A 16,568-nucleotide genomic window follows, 5' to 3' on the forward strand; every position below is an offset into this window, starting at 1 on the left:
AGTCACTGTGCAAAGGCTGAAGGTTTTGTTTTTGTTCCTAATAAGTAATTTAATGAAAAATAAACTAAATCTGATGCGGAGGGCTAACACTAAGGAGTGAATAACCAGGCAATTTTTTGAGAGTGGAGTGGAGTGACTGGCCCTACCATCAAGCAGTACCTCAAAAGGAAACAGTTACCTATGAAGGTCGTCCTTGTGCTGAAACAATGCTCCTGCTCATCCTTCAGGCTTGGAGGCTGGGTTGTTGCCAGAGTTTATAAGGGTGAGGTTCTTTCTCTCTAACATAACTCCTCTCATCCAGTCCATGGACTAGTAGGTCATCTCTAATTTTGGGAAACTTTATAACAAAATACTGTTCTAGAGGTACTTTAAGTGATTTTTGATCCCAAGATAATTCTAGGAGAACTACTGAACCAATTCAACTTACTTCATTACATAAATCTCATAGACAAATTCTGGGGGGATGTCTCTTACTTGACCATGAACTCTGCCTGGAGGAAATTGTGGCTAGATGCCATAGCAGAGAGGGACTTTGAAGGTTTTGAGGCTGAGTTTCTTATGGAGGATATTTTATCTCTGGGCAAGTCCATGGGCAAGGATGTGAGTGATGATGCGGAGGAGCATAAAGCAGAGCTCACTGGACAGATCTTTATTGAGACAGAAATACAGGGAGTCTCAATGAGGAAGCAGTAGAAAGAGATAGAAAAGAGAAACAACCAAAGAAGTACAGTTGCCTGCTGTTTTTAAGGAAGGTGACAACAATTCCAAACAATAACATCTCTCTGCACCTTCCACATATACCATCAACTCTCCCAGTTACAGTTAAAGTGAGAACAAATTTGCACTTATTTCATCTATTTTTTTTTATTTCTGCATAGTACTATGCATTTAAATTCAAGTTAAAATTCTCTGGTTTGCTGTATTTTTGGGGTGTATGGAACAGGTTAATCCAATTCCCATTATTTCTTATAGGAAAATTCACTCCTGGAGCAGATTGTCTGTTAACCAAGGTATGGCTATCAAAGTCCTGTAAAGGGAAATGTTATAAATTCAAACAGATAATGATGATTTTATTAAATTTTTTCCATTTAAGTTATATTCAATTATTACTGAGGGCTGTTAGCTTTTCTGGTGTCAGGTTCTTAAGTTTTTTCATTTCTTTTTATAGCTGAGTAAATTTGTTGATTTTGGCATTTTCATTGTAGATGGTAAATCTCTTTTATTTAGCAAATTTACCTCCTATAAGGAACTTTCCCTATGGATTTCATTTTTCTTTTATTCTTCCAAATTTGATTTAGTATTTTAGGACGGTTAATTCTAGTTATAGTAAATATGCAGCTTACAGAGTTTGCAGTTGAGTGTTCGCTATATTAAGTCTGCTGAGATATGTGCAGAAAACTTTAAAAAAGAAAAATTGCAACTAATGCTTCAAATGCACATCAAGTTAGAAAAAAGTGAAGAGCCCTCTTTGCTTTATCTTCACTTACTAACTAACTCAGTGAATTGTAAATCAGAATCTCAATACCTGTACTGTAATTAGCAGTCTTTGTAAGAATCATCCTGACCTTAGGCAATAAGTTTCTAAAAGGCTAGACTTTTTGGAGTATTACTGTTGTGTTCATGTCACTGACCCAGTTATCTTGAGAGGATTTTAGAGACTTTACCATGTGAAAAAGTACAGGACTTGAAAACAATCTAACTCTTATGATTGTGTTTTGAAGGTCATATCAAGGAAGGATCTCGAGAACTTCTGACTTCTGTGGCAGTGTAAATTGTGTATAGCTTGTTATTTAGTCTTTGCTTTGTTCTAAAGCTGAATTTTGCCAGATGATTGTTTAACTAGAAAATTCATCAAAACTGCAGTTTTTAAATTTTGAAAATATGAAACTATTTCCTATGCTTAGTAAGCCAAGTTTTTCACAAAGACAGCAGCGTTCATCAGCATGAATTTCTTTTAGTATTGCAATACCCCTCCATCACAATAGGAAGCAAGCTGCATTTAGTTCTGTGGGAACCAGAAAAACTAGTATGTCCGTAAAGGAAGTGTTTTTTCTTGTACAGCAGTCCATGATTTTATTGATGGTCACTATTTTGATTACCTTAGGTATATTAATTTTTCTTCCTATGCCTCTTCTGTGGAAACAAGATTCCATGTCTTGAATTAAAAAGCTTCAGAGAATTCCTTAGATCTGACCACCATGAAATTGAGTAGGGAATGTCTTGATTTCTATCCTGAAATGCAGAAGTGGGAATTGCACTTCTCAGATAAATTGCTGGCTGGATTTCGGGAAAGCTACTGTGTAAAGAAACATTTCTTAATGTAAAATTGGCTAAGTATAAATATTTTCACACATTCAGCAGGTTCTTGTTTCAAGAATGTTTTCATAGGTTTTAATTTATACGTTATATTCCACACAATGACTGAGGCTATAGGTTAGTATGAATTTATTTGATAACAACTCCATTAATCATTTATATGCTTATATTCATGTCCCAAATGTTCCCAGGTTCACCAGTCTTTTGTCTGCTAAACAGGAGGAGGTAGTTGCACCATACATGCACCCTCTTGATTCTCAGGTATGTCCCAACCAAATTGTTCATGTATTTCAAACCTTTAACCCATTCATGATCCTCAGGTGTTTTCTTGCAGAAGATTGCTATTCCAGCTCTTGTTACCAATGCATTTTCTGGTTTTTCTGAGGTTAACCATTTATTTCATCCATTTTTGTCTATAGTAATTTTAGTAAGTGGAAAAGGAGTAAAATTTTTCGTTTAACAGCCTCTAGTCACTCACCAGTATTGTTGTTTGGATTGTCAGTCAAAAGGGCCAGTTACTTGTATTTCTAAGCACCAGAATTGTCTTGTTGATCATTCTTAAAATTTAGCTCTCTTGGAATGTTTGCTTATTCCAATTTATGATTCCAGAATTTTGTGTAGTTTCACACTTATACCATAAATAAATACAGTTGTTTTTAGGAAAGTTCCCTCTTTTATGTTATGCTAACTAGCCAACAAGTTACTTCCCAGTCCACTCTTGAGTTTGAATGCTCATTTCCACTAATCACTTTTTGCTTTTGTCATACAGTGAAGAGTATTCTGTTTTGCATCTTTGCTTTAGTTTTGGTAATTGTACCATGTGTTCTTCAGTGCCTGCCTTCATAGTGTTGAGAGGCTGTTTTATGATCTCTTGGTGGGCTTTTTTATGTATTTTTGCACTAATTGCATTCTTCTTGTCTTTTTTTTTAACCTCACTTGGTTCATTATAGGCAATACTAAAGGGTGTCTGCAGCATCCTTGCAGCCCTTAGCTGCACCAACTTTTTAACCTTGAACTTGACATACATTCTCACTTCCTTCTTCCATCTTTCTGTCCAATCTCTGTCCAATCTCTAACCATTACTTCTTAGTACAACAGTTGGATTTTCTGCCAGTTTCACCTTTAGAACTTTGTATTCATATCATTTATTTTAGATCTCATTGTCATGTTGTCCAGCCACTCCAACTACTTTTCACTGCGTTTAAGTGATGGATGGTTGAAAGTGCCCATAATTGGCTTTATAGCCAAATTTTCTTGAGTCATTATCTTGCCATTTTTTATTTTGAATTGATGTACCAGTTTTATCTTACTATCCATAACTCTTCTTCCTAATTTTAAGTATATACTGTATATATACTGTACCATACTGTATTCAGTTGTTACAGTCAAACCCGTCAGTGATATGAGAGCCCTAATATGCCATCCGAATGACCCAGACTTGTGCCTCCTGACATCTTGAATATGGAAAAGCCGAATAACTAATTGTTCATGCATGCACAATTGTAACCCATTGGTTGGTAGCAACTACGTGCCCATTCTATCACTTGTATATACAGTATATATGTATATATATATTATATATATACAGGCAGTCCCTGGTTATCGGTGATCCAGTTTTACAGTGCTTGTGTAGCAACAACGATAACTGGATTTTCGGTGCCGATATTCACTTATCAGCACCAATAATCAAAGATCAGCGATAATACCCACCTAACAGAAGCGCCAATCCCCACTTATCAGCACCAATATCTGCTTATCGGCGCCGATATTTGTCAATTTCCGGTTATCAACGATTTTCAGTTATCGTTTCTGGCGTCAGAATGGAACCCAACTGATAACTCAGGACTGCCAGCATGTACAGGCGGTATTCATCAGACGGTTATTTCCGACTCCGACGCATGTTCAAATATATTCATGACGCATCCGCTTGATCAGCCACGGAAGAAATATGGCCCCAAAACGGCAGAATAATCATAATTTGAAGGTTTTTGATGTAAAACTCAATAATGCAGTTTACATCGTTTTCAATGCACCCAGAACGCATTAGTAAGGTTTTCTTAGATTTTTGACGATTTTCGACGATTTTCCGGCTTAACACGACGATTTTCGGTTCTGACGAGCGCAAGAACGGAACCCCGTCAGTGAACCTGGGTTTACCTGTATATTATATATATATGCACACATACATAATGTCATTTCTGCACAATTGTTCTCTTCATTTATACAATTAATAACAGGACCTCATTTCAACTGGATGGTATGCAATGGAGATTTTTATTATAAAAATTTACAAGTTTTCAAAGACTATTATGTCCTCATTGCCCAATAGCTGTAAAATTTTACAGCTACTGTACGATGAGAACAGATAGTCTTTGAAAGCTTGTAACTTTTAATGAAAAAATATATGTTATTCAAGTTTTGTACAGAATTAAGAAATTGAAAACATTAGTTTAGTGTTTATTTTTATTAGGTTAGTAGTTCTCCAACATTTCCTCTCGTATTTCATTTTAGCTTTGTTAATAAAGCAGAACTACAGTTCTTGAAAACTGATGTTTCAGGAATTTAATAATTTTTGAAATCATACAGATCAGTTTGTATTGTGTATCACAGTTAATGTACTCTGTTGTAGCCTGTCTCTTTTATCTTTTAGTATTTTTGATAACTTTATTTCTTGAAGAATTATCACTAATTTGCTTGTTATAATTCATTCTTCACCAGCTTGATACCCTTGCAAGATTCTACTGACCACCTGAATTTTATACAAGGTTATTGTTCAAGACTCAAGTGTGTAGTCACTATTAATTGATTCAGCTTAGTAAGTAATGTTAATTTGTAACTGTGCAGATACAAGCCCTCTTGTGGTTAACAGAATGTAGCAGCAAAGAGCACTAAGCTTGTTACTAAGTACTTCACTAGCATTTTTACAAGACTGCAATCTATTTTGTTTTTTGTAAAGACTGTACAATATTGGATTAAGTCTCCACTGCTTGAAAATAATTTTCCAGGCTTTTCTTCATAATTCCTGTCAAGGTAGAATTTTAGATAACCTGAGTTTATCACAGTTTCTGTGCATGTTTGATAAACTGGAGTTCCATTATAAGTTTATGATTTTCTTTTGCAAATTAAGGTTCTATTTATCCTTGTTTTTCTCCCACATGTCTGTGCCGTTTAACTGTGGATTTTTAAACTAAACTTTCAAACCATGATAGGGAGGGAGATTAGAACTTCAAACTAGATACACTCCATGAATTTGTTTTCTAAAAATTTGTAAGAGTAAAAATGCAAAAAAAATCTGTAATAATTTATAGTTAATGTAAGTTGCATATTGAATTTATTATTTCTCAAGATATTGCACCTTATTTGAGCAAGAAATACTCAGGAATGTTTAGTTGACACGGGCATTCTAAGTTCTTTGAAGTCAATCAAAGCTGAAAAGATTGAAGTAAGAAAATATTTTGGTGGCTGCCTATAATTTAATTGTATCACTGATAGAGTGATATATATTAAAAAGAATTGTTTTTTATTTGCTAATATTGTGTTGCTTGCTATGTCCTCAACTGAGGTGCATTATTTTGATACCATGAAGTTATCTGTAGTGTCTCTGCGACGAAAATGTCGCGTGCTATGCCATCAACGAGGATTTTTTTTCTTTGTATTGTTATTAGGAATGGTGGTTACTTTGAAATTTTTAACAGACAGTGAAGGACCAGAAGTGCAAGAGCAAAATCCTTGTATTATTTCCAAAGAACAAAGACGATATCTTTACCCTTTACTCTCAACCGTATCTAATCTTCTTACTCAGATGTCAATAACTCATTTTTTATGCTATGATTCACTATGGGGGGCAGTTCAAGAATCTGGACCTTTGCCTTGGGATGCACATGGGCACTTATGTGCCCTGAATGAAAAAGTTTCAGCTCATGATGAAGCTGATTTGTTAAGGGCATTTAGAAGGCAAGGTCTTGCTTTAGAATATAGTTCCGCTGAGGGTGAGTATATAATTAGAAATTCCTCAGCTGTAACAGAAAAGTGGGAGCTTCCAACAGTACGAATTGTTCTTTTTGAGGAAGATGATCGTGTCCACATGCTTAGAAGGGTTGGATGGCGCCGTCGTGTCCTCCCACCAGATTGTGATGCCCATCCTTCATTACAGTGTTTCCCACCAAAACTGGTTGCTGCACCTCTTCCTCTGAGGCCATTTGGTCCTCTGTCTCTTCCAGCTCCCCGTGAAGATATGGATTTGCTCAAGTTTCACTATCCTGAGACTTGGTGGCGGCCACTTCAGCCACAATGCTGAAATCTGGCTTAAGATAAGTTTAATTTCTGGAGAGTAGTTAGCTGTTATTTGCACATCTGTGTTCAAGTGCGCAAAAAATTTGTTTTTCTTTTTTTACCAGTTTTGATAGGAACTGTTTATAATTGTGTGATATTAAAAAATCTAAATCTTAGTATTGAATGGTGAGGACATTATTAACTGTTTTGATGATTAACAACTCATTTTTGTATTTTCATAAACAGATCCCATTCATATTACTAAACATAAACAGTTCCCATTCATAAAGTTACTAAATATAGTCATTTTTTATCTTTATTCAAAGGATAATTGATTAGCAAAAATTATGTATACAAGTAAAGCCCTCCATGATAATGAACTTATATATCTGTATCTTCCAAATAATATCTTATGAGTTTTTTAATAATGTAGTGTTTTTAAAGGTAATGGTAGTGCAGTACTGATATATTACTCCTAAACCTCAAGCTATACCATAGGTGCAGAGTTAGTGTGTTCTTTTATGAAGAGACAAGATTATGTTCAGTGACACTGAAGAATTAAGAAATTGAAAAATAATTATGTTTGTTTGTACCTAAAATCAGTATCTGTCAAGTACAGCATCAGGCAATGGCTCATTTTCAGACTTGCATTGTCAACTGGAAATTGCCAAGTCAAATATTTGTACCTAATAATTCCTTCCATAATAAAATTAAAATGTAATACAGAAGTATAAACTAATCTTCAATGTAAAATTTCAATTTATTCATTTAAGAAAACTTATTCTCTTTGTTAAGGATGATTAAAAGTACATAAAGGTAATGCTGTGACATACTGTGAAACATGTAGACTGTTAGAGTTCCTCTCCGTGAGATTTTATAATGGTACTAAGGAATGGTGCTCAAACAGGTAGTAATCCCCTGACTGTAGTTTTCTTTGTCAGAGGACATATTTTACAACCCATCATTGACTGTCAGCTTGAACTCCTAACATCTTGGTCCCCATAAAGATCAGAAGTTTCTGAGGAACATCTTGAAAAACACTATTTCGTTCAGTTTCATTTTTTGGCCATTTATGCTGATAAGCAGTACCCAGTTACATAGTTTAGGCAGTAATAAAAATTAACTGTGCTCCTTAACATTTTTATACTATACATATATTGTAATTCATTAAATTCTTGGAAAGTTGTCAAAAAAAGATCCTTCCAAAACTTGGAATTTTGGTAACTGTATTTTAATATATTACTGAGAAGAGTCTGTGTAGGATTATGCAAGTTGCCTGTTTTCATGGAAGTTCTGAAATGGAAACCATATGTATCAAATGAAAAGAAACTATTTGTGTAACCAAACTAAAAACTCCCTTTGCTTCCAAAGTTCTAGCAGTTAAGTCAGAGTGAAATACAGAATAGATAAAACCAAAATGTATTAGCATCTCCTAAAGGACTCAACACCTTAGCATTGCCAGTTCGGCAAGGTTTTAATAAAAATGTGTTATATAAAATGTAGTGAATACAATATTAATAATCATTCCCAGTCTTAATTTAGTGAAAACAAATGGGATCTATTAAGAGGAATGGTTTTTCAGAGTATTTGGTGATTGATACCTGGCCATGAGAGAGTGCCTCTAGGTTACATTTGGTCCTTTCCATGCCCTTGTTAAGGAAGAGTATTGAAATAATTGTAACTGGACTAGATTTTAGATTTTAACTTTTAGTCGAAAGCTTTTGTGACTGGAGTCCAAAATAAACCGGATAGGTTAAAATGAAAAGTATTATAATGGCTACTTATAATGAATAATAACTGTCAGCTTCATATTTGGTTAATATCTATATTTTATAGCCAGATCAAAGTGTACTAGGCAGAAAAGCCCTCCCCGTAGTACTTTTTATTTTGCACAGAAAGTTATTGCTGTAGTCTCTTTCTATACTGCATTTTTAGTTTAAAACTTAGGATATTTAGTAATTATAATTGTGTAATTTTCATGATACTTTATTAAAGAAGTCATATTAAGTTCTCCTCTCCTCCCAAAGACAATCTCTACCTGCAATGCATTCTTCAGTCATCCTTCAGCCGTGTCTGTTATAGAGTTGTACTCTATTCCCAGTTTGATTCAATATTTTAGTGAGCCAATGATAAAATCATTGAAGCCTTCTTCAAGTGGACTGCCAGCTTCACTGGAATTTCACCAAAACTAATTGTTATTCTACATGGTTAGTGACTGAAAGTTTGTCATTAAGGAATTGCCAGTCTCAAGTAGGGGAGCCAGTGTATGGTATGACCTCACTCTACAGAACAGTATTGTGTTGTGGGACATCTCAGTACTCCCATAGAGAAATATTTGTTTTGTCAGAACCCCATTGATCATAAGTGACCGTATTGCTTTTGTCTGTCCCACGGAAGAACAAGGTAGTATTGTCAGTAAACAGGCACCCTCAGAACCCTCAGGTATTTATTTGCCAACAATCCTCACTTTATGTGGTCTTGCTATCTTGTAAACAGCTCTGCCAGAGTTCACCTGGTGTTTTCTTCAGGATCACTTCTTAGTGCTTGTTGCTAGTTTATTTTTCATTTAAAGTAATGTATTTTGACTCATTTTTATCTAATTGCTTGTGCAAGTGATAAAAAGATTAATTTTACATTAATCTTCAGACTGCCATTTTTGTTAACTGATGCCATACAGGTAGTTGGTAACTATCATTGACTATCTTTTTTGGCTCTCAGAAAAGGTAGCTTTTCAGTGTTGCCTCATTCTGGGTTGTTGTTAGTGTTCTTACAAGTAGGTAACTAGTTAGTACTCACGAGTGTTTCTGTTCTCTTTAATCACATTTCTCCATTTTTTTTTTAGTGTAAATATTAAGTATGCTGTGTTTTACCTCCTCACTTTTTAATTTGTGTTTGGTAATAGCAGTTTGTTCACTTATTTTTACCTTTAGTGTGTGTTTGCAAGATATAACAAAGAATATAAGTATTGAGTTTTGCTTTTTCATTTTTTGATAAATATAGAAGTTTTTAGGTATTTGCTTAAATTTATCTTTTTCGTGTCATTTGGACTTAGTGAAGAAGGATATACAGTGGTACCTCGGTTTCCGACGCTAATCCGTTCTAGAAGGAATGTCGAGATTCGATTTTGTCGAATTGAATCATTTCGACCATAAGAATAACTGAAAATGGATTAACCGTTCCTGACCACAGTCACTACTCCAACCTGTCTTTCATACAAAAACACCACACATTACAATTAAATGTTCAGAGTTAAATAACTTTTTTATTAGAAGTCTTCTTACAGTTTTAAATGCATACTGTATCAAAAAAATTGGCCTACCAGTGGTAGACTGAAAGGCCGCATACTAGCTAGGCAGCCCTATATGCACTCCAGAATGTACTGTAACGTGGTAGCACAAAAACTGTTTAATGATAAATACAATGAAAAACAAGCCTAGTCATTACATTAATTAATAAAACAATATTAAAATAAGCCAAATACTGTAAGTCTGTTATAAAAATTAAAGAAAAACGTCAGATTAAGTTACGTCAGCATCGCATGCTTGGCAAGCGTGAATGTAAACAAACCAGAGCGCCGCCCTGGTGGCATGATCGCGGGTACTACTGTAATTACATAAACATTGTGTACGTTCAGGGATTGTATTGGTTATGGTAAATTCCATTCAGAGTCTACCAGCCAAGTGCTTTTAAAATAGTGGGAAGAACGCCAACAACGCCAACTAGCGGCGGCGTTATCAAAACACTTTTTGTTTACAAACATCATATGTTCGTCGGCGAATCGGATCGCCGTGTGGTCGATTCGGTTGTTGTTGGGAACGGTGCAAGTTTACTCGGCATTTATCGCGGTCGGAATCCGATTTTGTCGAGTTTCGGCACGGTCGAGACCAGGGGTTCATCACTAATCGTGCTTGTTTTTACATCTGTGCCTTGTTTGCAAATTTTAATGTATTTACCTTGGTTTTCTCCTGGATATTTTGTTTTTATGCTTCCCTAGTACTGTATTGACTTTCTGTACACATGCTGTTCTGTGTAATTTTACAGCAATCACTATGTACAACTGTAATTTCTCAGTTCATTTTACAGTTACCTTTCTTACTAAGAATAACACAGTAATGCTTCATTTTAATTTTTAGGTTTTCATTATGAATTAATATGTAAGTGTTCTTTTGTAATGACTTTTCCAAATTAATAGCAATTTGTTATGAGTTTTTAATGTGTTGCATAATAGCAGAGTTCCATACTTAACTTCTGTGTCTTGTTAGAATTGATAATTTTATGTGGTTTTGTGATTTTTGCTATACAGTACAGTACAGTATTACTTATGTATCCACTGGTCTCCAGTTTACCTACTGCTTTCTAGGCAAAGCTTGTACTGTACTGTACTATTATTCTTATACATTCATCTTCAACAGAGAATCCTCCCCCTTGGAGGGTGGCTAGAGTTACAGATACAGTACTGACCACTTCTTGCAGATTTTCTTTGTCCCTCAGGATCAGGGTCAAGCTTCTTGAAATCAGTTCCATAGTCTTGGCCCATTTTTACCTACTTGTTGCTAAGCTGCATATAAAGGACATTAAAGGCAACTTGGTCAGTGGATTCCACTACTGGAGGGTCTTCCTGCTGCTTCAGAAACTTGATCTCCAGAGCAGCAGCAGTGGTTATGTCCTCATTAATAGAGTTTAGTATAAATTTTGGATCCTCAGATGATAGCTTGCCAAGGTCTTCTCTTTCTTCTGTCTTAATTCTCTGACATTCAGTGGTACAATGGCAAACAATAGAATAGGTGGCTGTGGCTACAGTCCTGGAAGGCATCTTGCCAGAGTTGAGAGCTTGGCAGACTTGGTCTTCATGTGAGGTGTACTTCTCTGCAGTTGTAGGCATGTTTTTGCCAATGGCCAACTGTGCATGGTGACTGCTGCACCTTGCCCAAGAATCATGCTTCTTCACATGGTGTCTGGTCATATTCCTGCCATACCCACATCATCCTTGCGTGCTTTTGAATTAAAATGCCCATTCATATGCCAGCTACTGTGTTTGTGTGTGTGTGTTTGTGGTTGTGGCTACCTTCTTATGTATTGCTGCTCATGGAATGACTTGCCCCGCTCAGCTACTTACTAGTGTGCCTGTGTGTGATTGCACCTACCTCATGCCTTCATTGCTCATGGTTTGACCTGTCTGCTTAGCTCTATCTGTTGCTCTACCTACGCATTTGATGGCTGCTTTGCCTACTATCCTCAGTTTGTGCAGACACATCCACCCCATTCCTACATGCTGACTTCTTCCCTGGGTTTACCTGCCCACTAAGTTCCGTCTGATGCTCTTATTGTGCATTTTTCCTTCCTTGGTCCTTCCTTGCCCATTAAATGAATTATCTGTTTGTCTCCCTCTTGTCAAACAGATGTACAGTACTGATTGATGTGGACTTTTTTTGGTACACTGAAAGGAGACTTAGTTTTCTACAGACTCAGTGCCATACATAATCATTCAAGGCCATTTAATGGATGGAATGCTTCCAGCAGTGCCTTCTCTTGTAGTGCCTGCTTGTCCTCAGTCAACCTAACCCTTCATTAGCTCCTGCCTCATTGTTGATGGATATACTAATCAGGATTGCTTCTCCAGTTGTTAGCCCACCCATGGCTGCACCTGTACACAGCTTAAGGTTCTGTCAATTCCATTGATGGTATAGTAGAAATGGACTGCAGCTCTATATCCAGCAACCCTTGTATTACTGCTGACATTGCTGTGGACATCTTCCTTCATAAGGAAATATGACTTTTACTCTTAGTTATTTCTGTTGGGTAAGGACAGTGCATAAGGTCAGCAGTGTGGTTTAGTATGCTCTTGCCCTTGACCATCCTAACTTTCCTTTAGACCCCAGCACTGATACACCTATGTTGCAATGAGAAAGATTTCGAGTGAAATCCCGTATGTTCATGCTGCATATGTCAGCAGAGTGAGTGTTAGGTTCAGTTAGCAGAAGGTATTTTGCAAACTGGTGACTTCCCATTGAAGATGCCTGCTTCATTGAAGATGCCAACCCTTCTTAAGTCATTCTTGACACCAGCCAAAAGGACTGCCACAACTCTACCAAGGACCATGTAGTATGCACAGAGGACAGATGAAGAGGAACCTGAAGTAACTTGACTCTAAATGAAGATGTCCCCTTCTCAGAGGTCCTTGTTTGGGAGAAAGAGATCTTCAAACTCTAGAAACCCAAGAAGTAAGTTCACCATCCCTTCCTTGACTTCTGTCTCATATGAAGGACAGATATTTTGCTCTGCTCAAGGAGAGCTATCATGCTAAGTTAAAGATGATCAGTTACTTATAGCACATACCCATGCTGTACAGGAAGGCGATATGCTTTGATTTTGAACTTGTCATGGCTAAGGCAAGTTTTTTGTATTTTATTTGATGTAACAGTTGATGGAGCAAAACAATTTCAAATGTAAGTCTCTAGTTTTATGCATCATCTATTACAATAGTTTTAATTTTGGGGCTGTTTATCAGACTTGTACAGGCAGTCCCCGGTTTACGAAGGGTCCAGCTTTCGACGTTCCGAGGTTACGGCGCATTTCAAATATATTCATCAGAAATTATTTCCCGGTTTACGAAGCATGTTCCGGTTACGACGTCAGACGATCCGAACGGGAAGAAATATGGCTCCAAAATGGCAGAATAATAAAAATTTGGAGGGTTTTTTTGACAAAAACTAAAAAAATGCAGTTTATATCATTTTCAATACACCCAAAGCATTAAAAGTAAGGTTTTCTTACGATTTTTGACAATTTTCGACGATTTTTCGGTTTACAACGATTTTTGGTTTACGACGGTTTTCGGTTTACGACGCGGCATAAAAATGGAACCCCCGTCGTAAACCAGGGATTGCTTGTACTTTCTGAAATGGGTAGTCATGATAGTCTATAATAACTACAAAGAAGCTCATCATTTCCGTCTTTACCATTCATCCAAGATACTGTCAGGTAACATTACCTTTTGAGTTTCTACCAACTACATCTTATCTTGAAGGTAACCATTTGCTTTGTGATCTTGAAAGACCCACCAAGTTGTTTGCTAGCTTCTGCATCTTGGTCTCCTACCCAAATAGTGTTTTAGGCATATGTGGGTAATTGGTATGTGATAAAACAAACTTATGCTTTTATAGCAAAATACGGTTTATCATGCAAACCCATTAAGCCTACATCGATTGGCCCCCTCATAACTCTACGAATGTGGTTGCTTGGCATATAGTTTTCACAGAAAATAGGGATTTCTGGTTAATTACTTGTCTGAGGGTCCAGAGAGTCCATGCCCGAGACTCCCTAATACTCCTGCGTGACAGACAGGGCTAGTGTTCCTTAAAATATTGCAGATGGTGATATGGTCACATAATTAATATACTGCATTTGTGTGAACAAACTTTTTTTTTTTTGGTATTACAGCAAGTTTATTTCACATATTACACTACAGTATTATGGACTCCACTTCTGAAACCATATTCACCCCATATTACCTATTTCACAGACCCTTTGACAGTGGGGAGACATTTTAATGTGGTGGTCTTGCTAAACTCCTTTTTTTTACATATATTTATAATTAACTAACAGAATGGGAGACTTATTTGCAAAGAGGAACAAAATCGATAATAGCATACCTTTTCTACTTTGACTAAATAATACTATAACTAGTATGTATTATTTAGTCCCTGATGTACTTTAGAAACAGATATTTTTGTGTTTGTAAAGTTTTTTTTTTTTTTGCCTTGCAGATCAATATGTCGAGGTCTTGTAATGTTTCTGCAAATTTCTAATCTTGCTAACCATGTCTCATATTGTTTAGTTTTTGAAGTTAATCTATTCCCAAGTACAGTAATGATATATAATACAGCTTGTACAATTCATGAAATAGGCTGTTCACAGAATAAGGAAACTAGGTTTGTGTCGGGTGGAGGGATTACTAATACAGTAACTCGGAATGCATGGGCCAAAGACTAACATCTTGTTGTTGTTTGTTAGCTTCTTTCTGTATTTTCCTCCTGTTGTTGGATATCAGGATTGTAGTTAGTGTAGTTCCAAGGGTTACTAGAATAGGAAAATTTTGTTTTTAGAGTGCGTCATTGCAAAGCTCTTTTATGCATTATGTTTGTCAGGCATTCCTGATAAATCTGATAGGTTGTGAACTGCTACTTAATACAACATTTTTGTATTTTTAGTTTTTGCTTTGAAGACATATTGTTTCAGATATGTTTAGAATGTTTACATGATAAATATGCCAGTAGATTTTAAGGTAAGGAAGTTTTGAGTGTAATAGCTTTTGGCCTGTTGGTTACTGTTGTTGAGTACCAAGTTTGAAGGGTTCAGTTTATAATGGAGTGCAATTTTTAAAGCCTCTTCTCTTAAGGTGAATGCTCAAAAACTGATATTTCAGGAATCGATACCCTCTTCTTTTTTAAAAATCAATGTTGAAGAAAATCCTTTTTCCCTTGTAACATTTCATGCAACTGCAACTTGAAATAATATCCTTCCTCTCGTGGCTTTTTGGCACCATTAATTTTTAAAAATAGCTTTAGACTACTGAGTCACATAGTTGTCACCATTAAATATGGATTGTACTGGTGAGGTCAAAGATGACCAGGATCAGAACTGAAAATGAAAACTAATTACTACAAATCAAGGTACTTCTGTGCCCTGCTTATGTAAAGAAAGTTTCATTCTAATGCTGCATAGCAGATGAATTAAGCGTTTAATTGTCAGTGACATGTTTTCTTGCTCTTTGTGACTGTGATTCATGGGCTTGAAATGCGGTGCGCACTGTGTTAATATGATTTTAATTATTTTCACCTTCAGCTTTGGTGTGATAACCAAGGTAATGTAAACAATTCACATTGTCTTCTACTGCCTGTAAAATAAGTCCAGTGAAATATAATTGGATTCTGCTTTACATATTTCAGACAGATCAGCCTATATAAACTGTAAAGGATGCTCTACTATTAATAATATTGTGGTAGCAATTGGTGCAGAACAGCTTTGTATTGTAAGCAGGTGGAGCATTCCTATTTTTGTCATTTCTGTTGTGGCTCAGGGTTTAGAAACAAAGATTTTTTCTCAGTGACACTTAAATATCTCAGTGTACAATATATTGCTAGTAGCTGTAGATGCATAATAATACATTGCTTACATTACAATTGCAAAGTGGTGTCTGTGTGCATAAGGTAATGATAAACAGGTAATGAAATACAGTCTGTTTTACAATGGCTGATTAAAGGTATACTGTACTGTATATCTGAATCTGCCTGTAAGGGCTGTGTTGTTCCTTATTAGCTCATGTTCAAATAGAATGAAGATATTAGTATCTTTGGCTATACTTCTGTCATTAAAGTTTGTTTTCATATAGTTTTACATGTTTAAATGTTTGAAGAGTTTTATTATATATTGCCACAATTTTTGTATGATGCTTTATGTACCACATTGTAATACATTGTTTATTAAATTGTCGATTTTTATTATAATTCCTTTTACTGTGCTGAATATAATACTATGTGTTTGCATAAAAATATTCAACCGTAGAGGAAAAGCTCACTTAAAAAACAAATATTAAAAGTAGTTTTCTTTCAAGTTATCATCATTGCCGGTGGAAAACTTGAATTTTATTTTAAATAGAAGGGAAAATTAAGCTTCATAATTAGATTTTAGCTGTTGTGCTTGAAAAGCAAAAAGCCTGTAAGCAACAGAATTTAAATAACAGCTAAATCAAGTAATGAATCAAAATTGAATGTACAGATACAGTTACAGAGCTTATCAGGCCTACTTGATCAATGTCGTAGTTAAAAAATTCATATTTCACGAAGGAAATTTCAGGAATGTTTTTAATCTAATAATATTGTTTTGCAAGTGCAGTACTGGAATTCCTGTAAAACCCTGAGCAAAAGCTGCACATTTCCAAAATAAAGGAAATAAAAACAAGTTCAGCAATGTATGAACTG

At 35.7% G+C, this 16,568-nt stretch overlaps 1 protein-coding gene across 1 annotated transcript in view; it reads left to right on the forward strand.

The window, feature by feature from the left end:
* The window catches only part of LOC136847652 (uncharacterized), a 36,305-nt gene extending 20,229 nt beyond the window's left edge, over positions 1 to 16,076 (forward strand). Inside the window, exons 2-3 of the mRNA XM_067119441.1 lie at positions 2,508 to 2,577; positions 5,035 to 16,076. Coding sequence (XP_066975542.1) covers positions 5,864 to 6,613 — 750 coding nt within the window. The 5' untranslated portion in view covers positions 2,508 to 2,577; positions 5,035 to 5,863 and the 3' untranslated portion in view covers positions 6,614 to 16,076. The remainder of the gene's footprint in view (positions 1 to 2,507; positions 2,578 to 5,034) is intronic.
* The last annotated feature ends 492 nt before the right edge of the window (positions 16,077 to 16,568 follow it).

The sequence above is a fragment of the Macrobrachium rosenbergii genome, chromosome 2 (genome assembly GCF_040412425.1).
Source record: "Macrobrachium rosenbergii isolate ZJJX-2024 chromosome 2, ASM4041242v1, whole genome shotgun sequence".
Lineage (NCBI taxonomy): Eukaryota > Metazoa > Arthropoda > Malacostraca > Decapoda > Palaemonidae > Macrobrachium > Macrobrachium rosenbergii.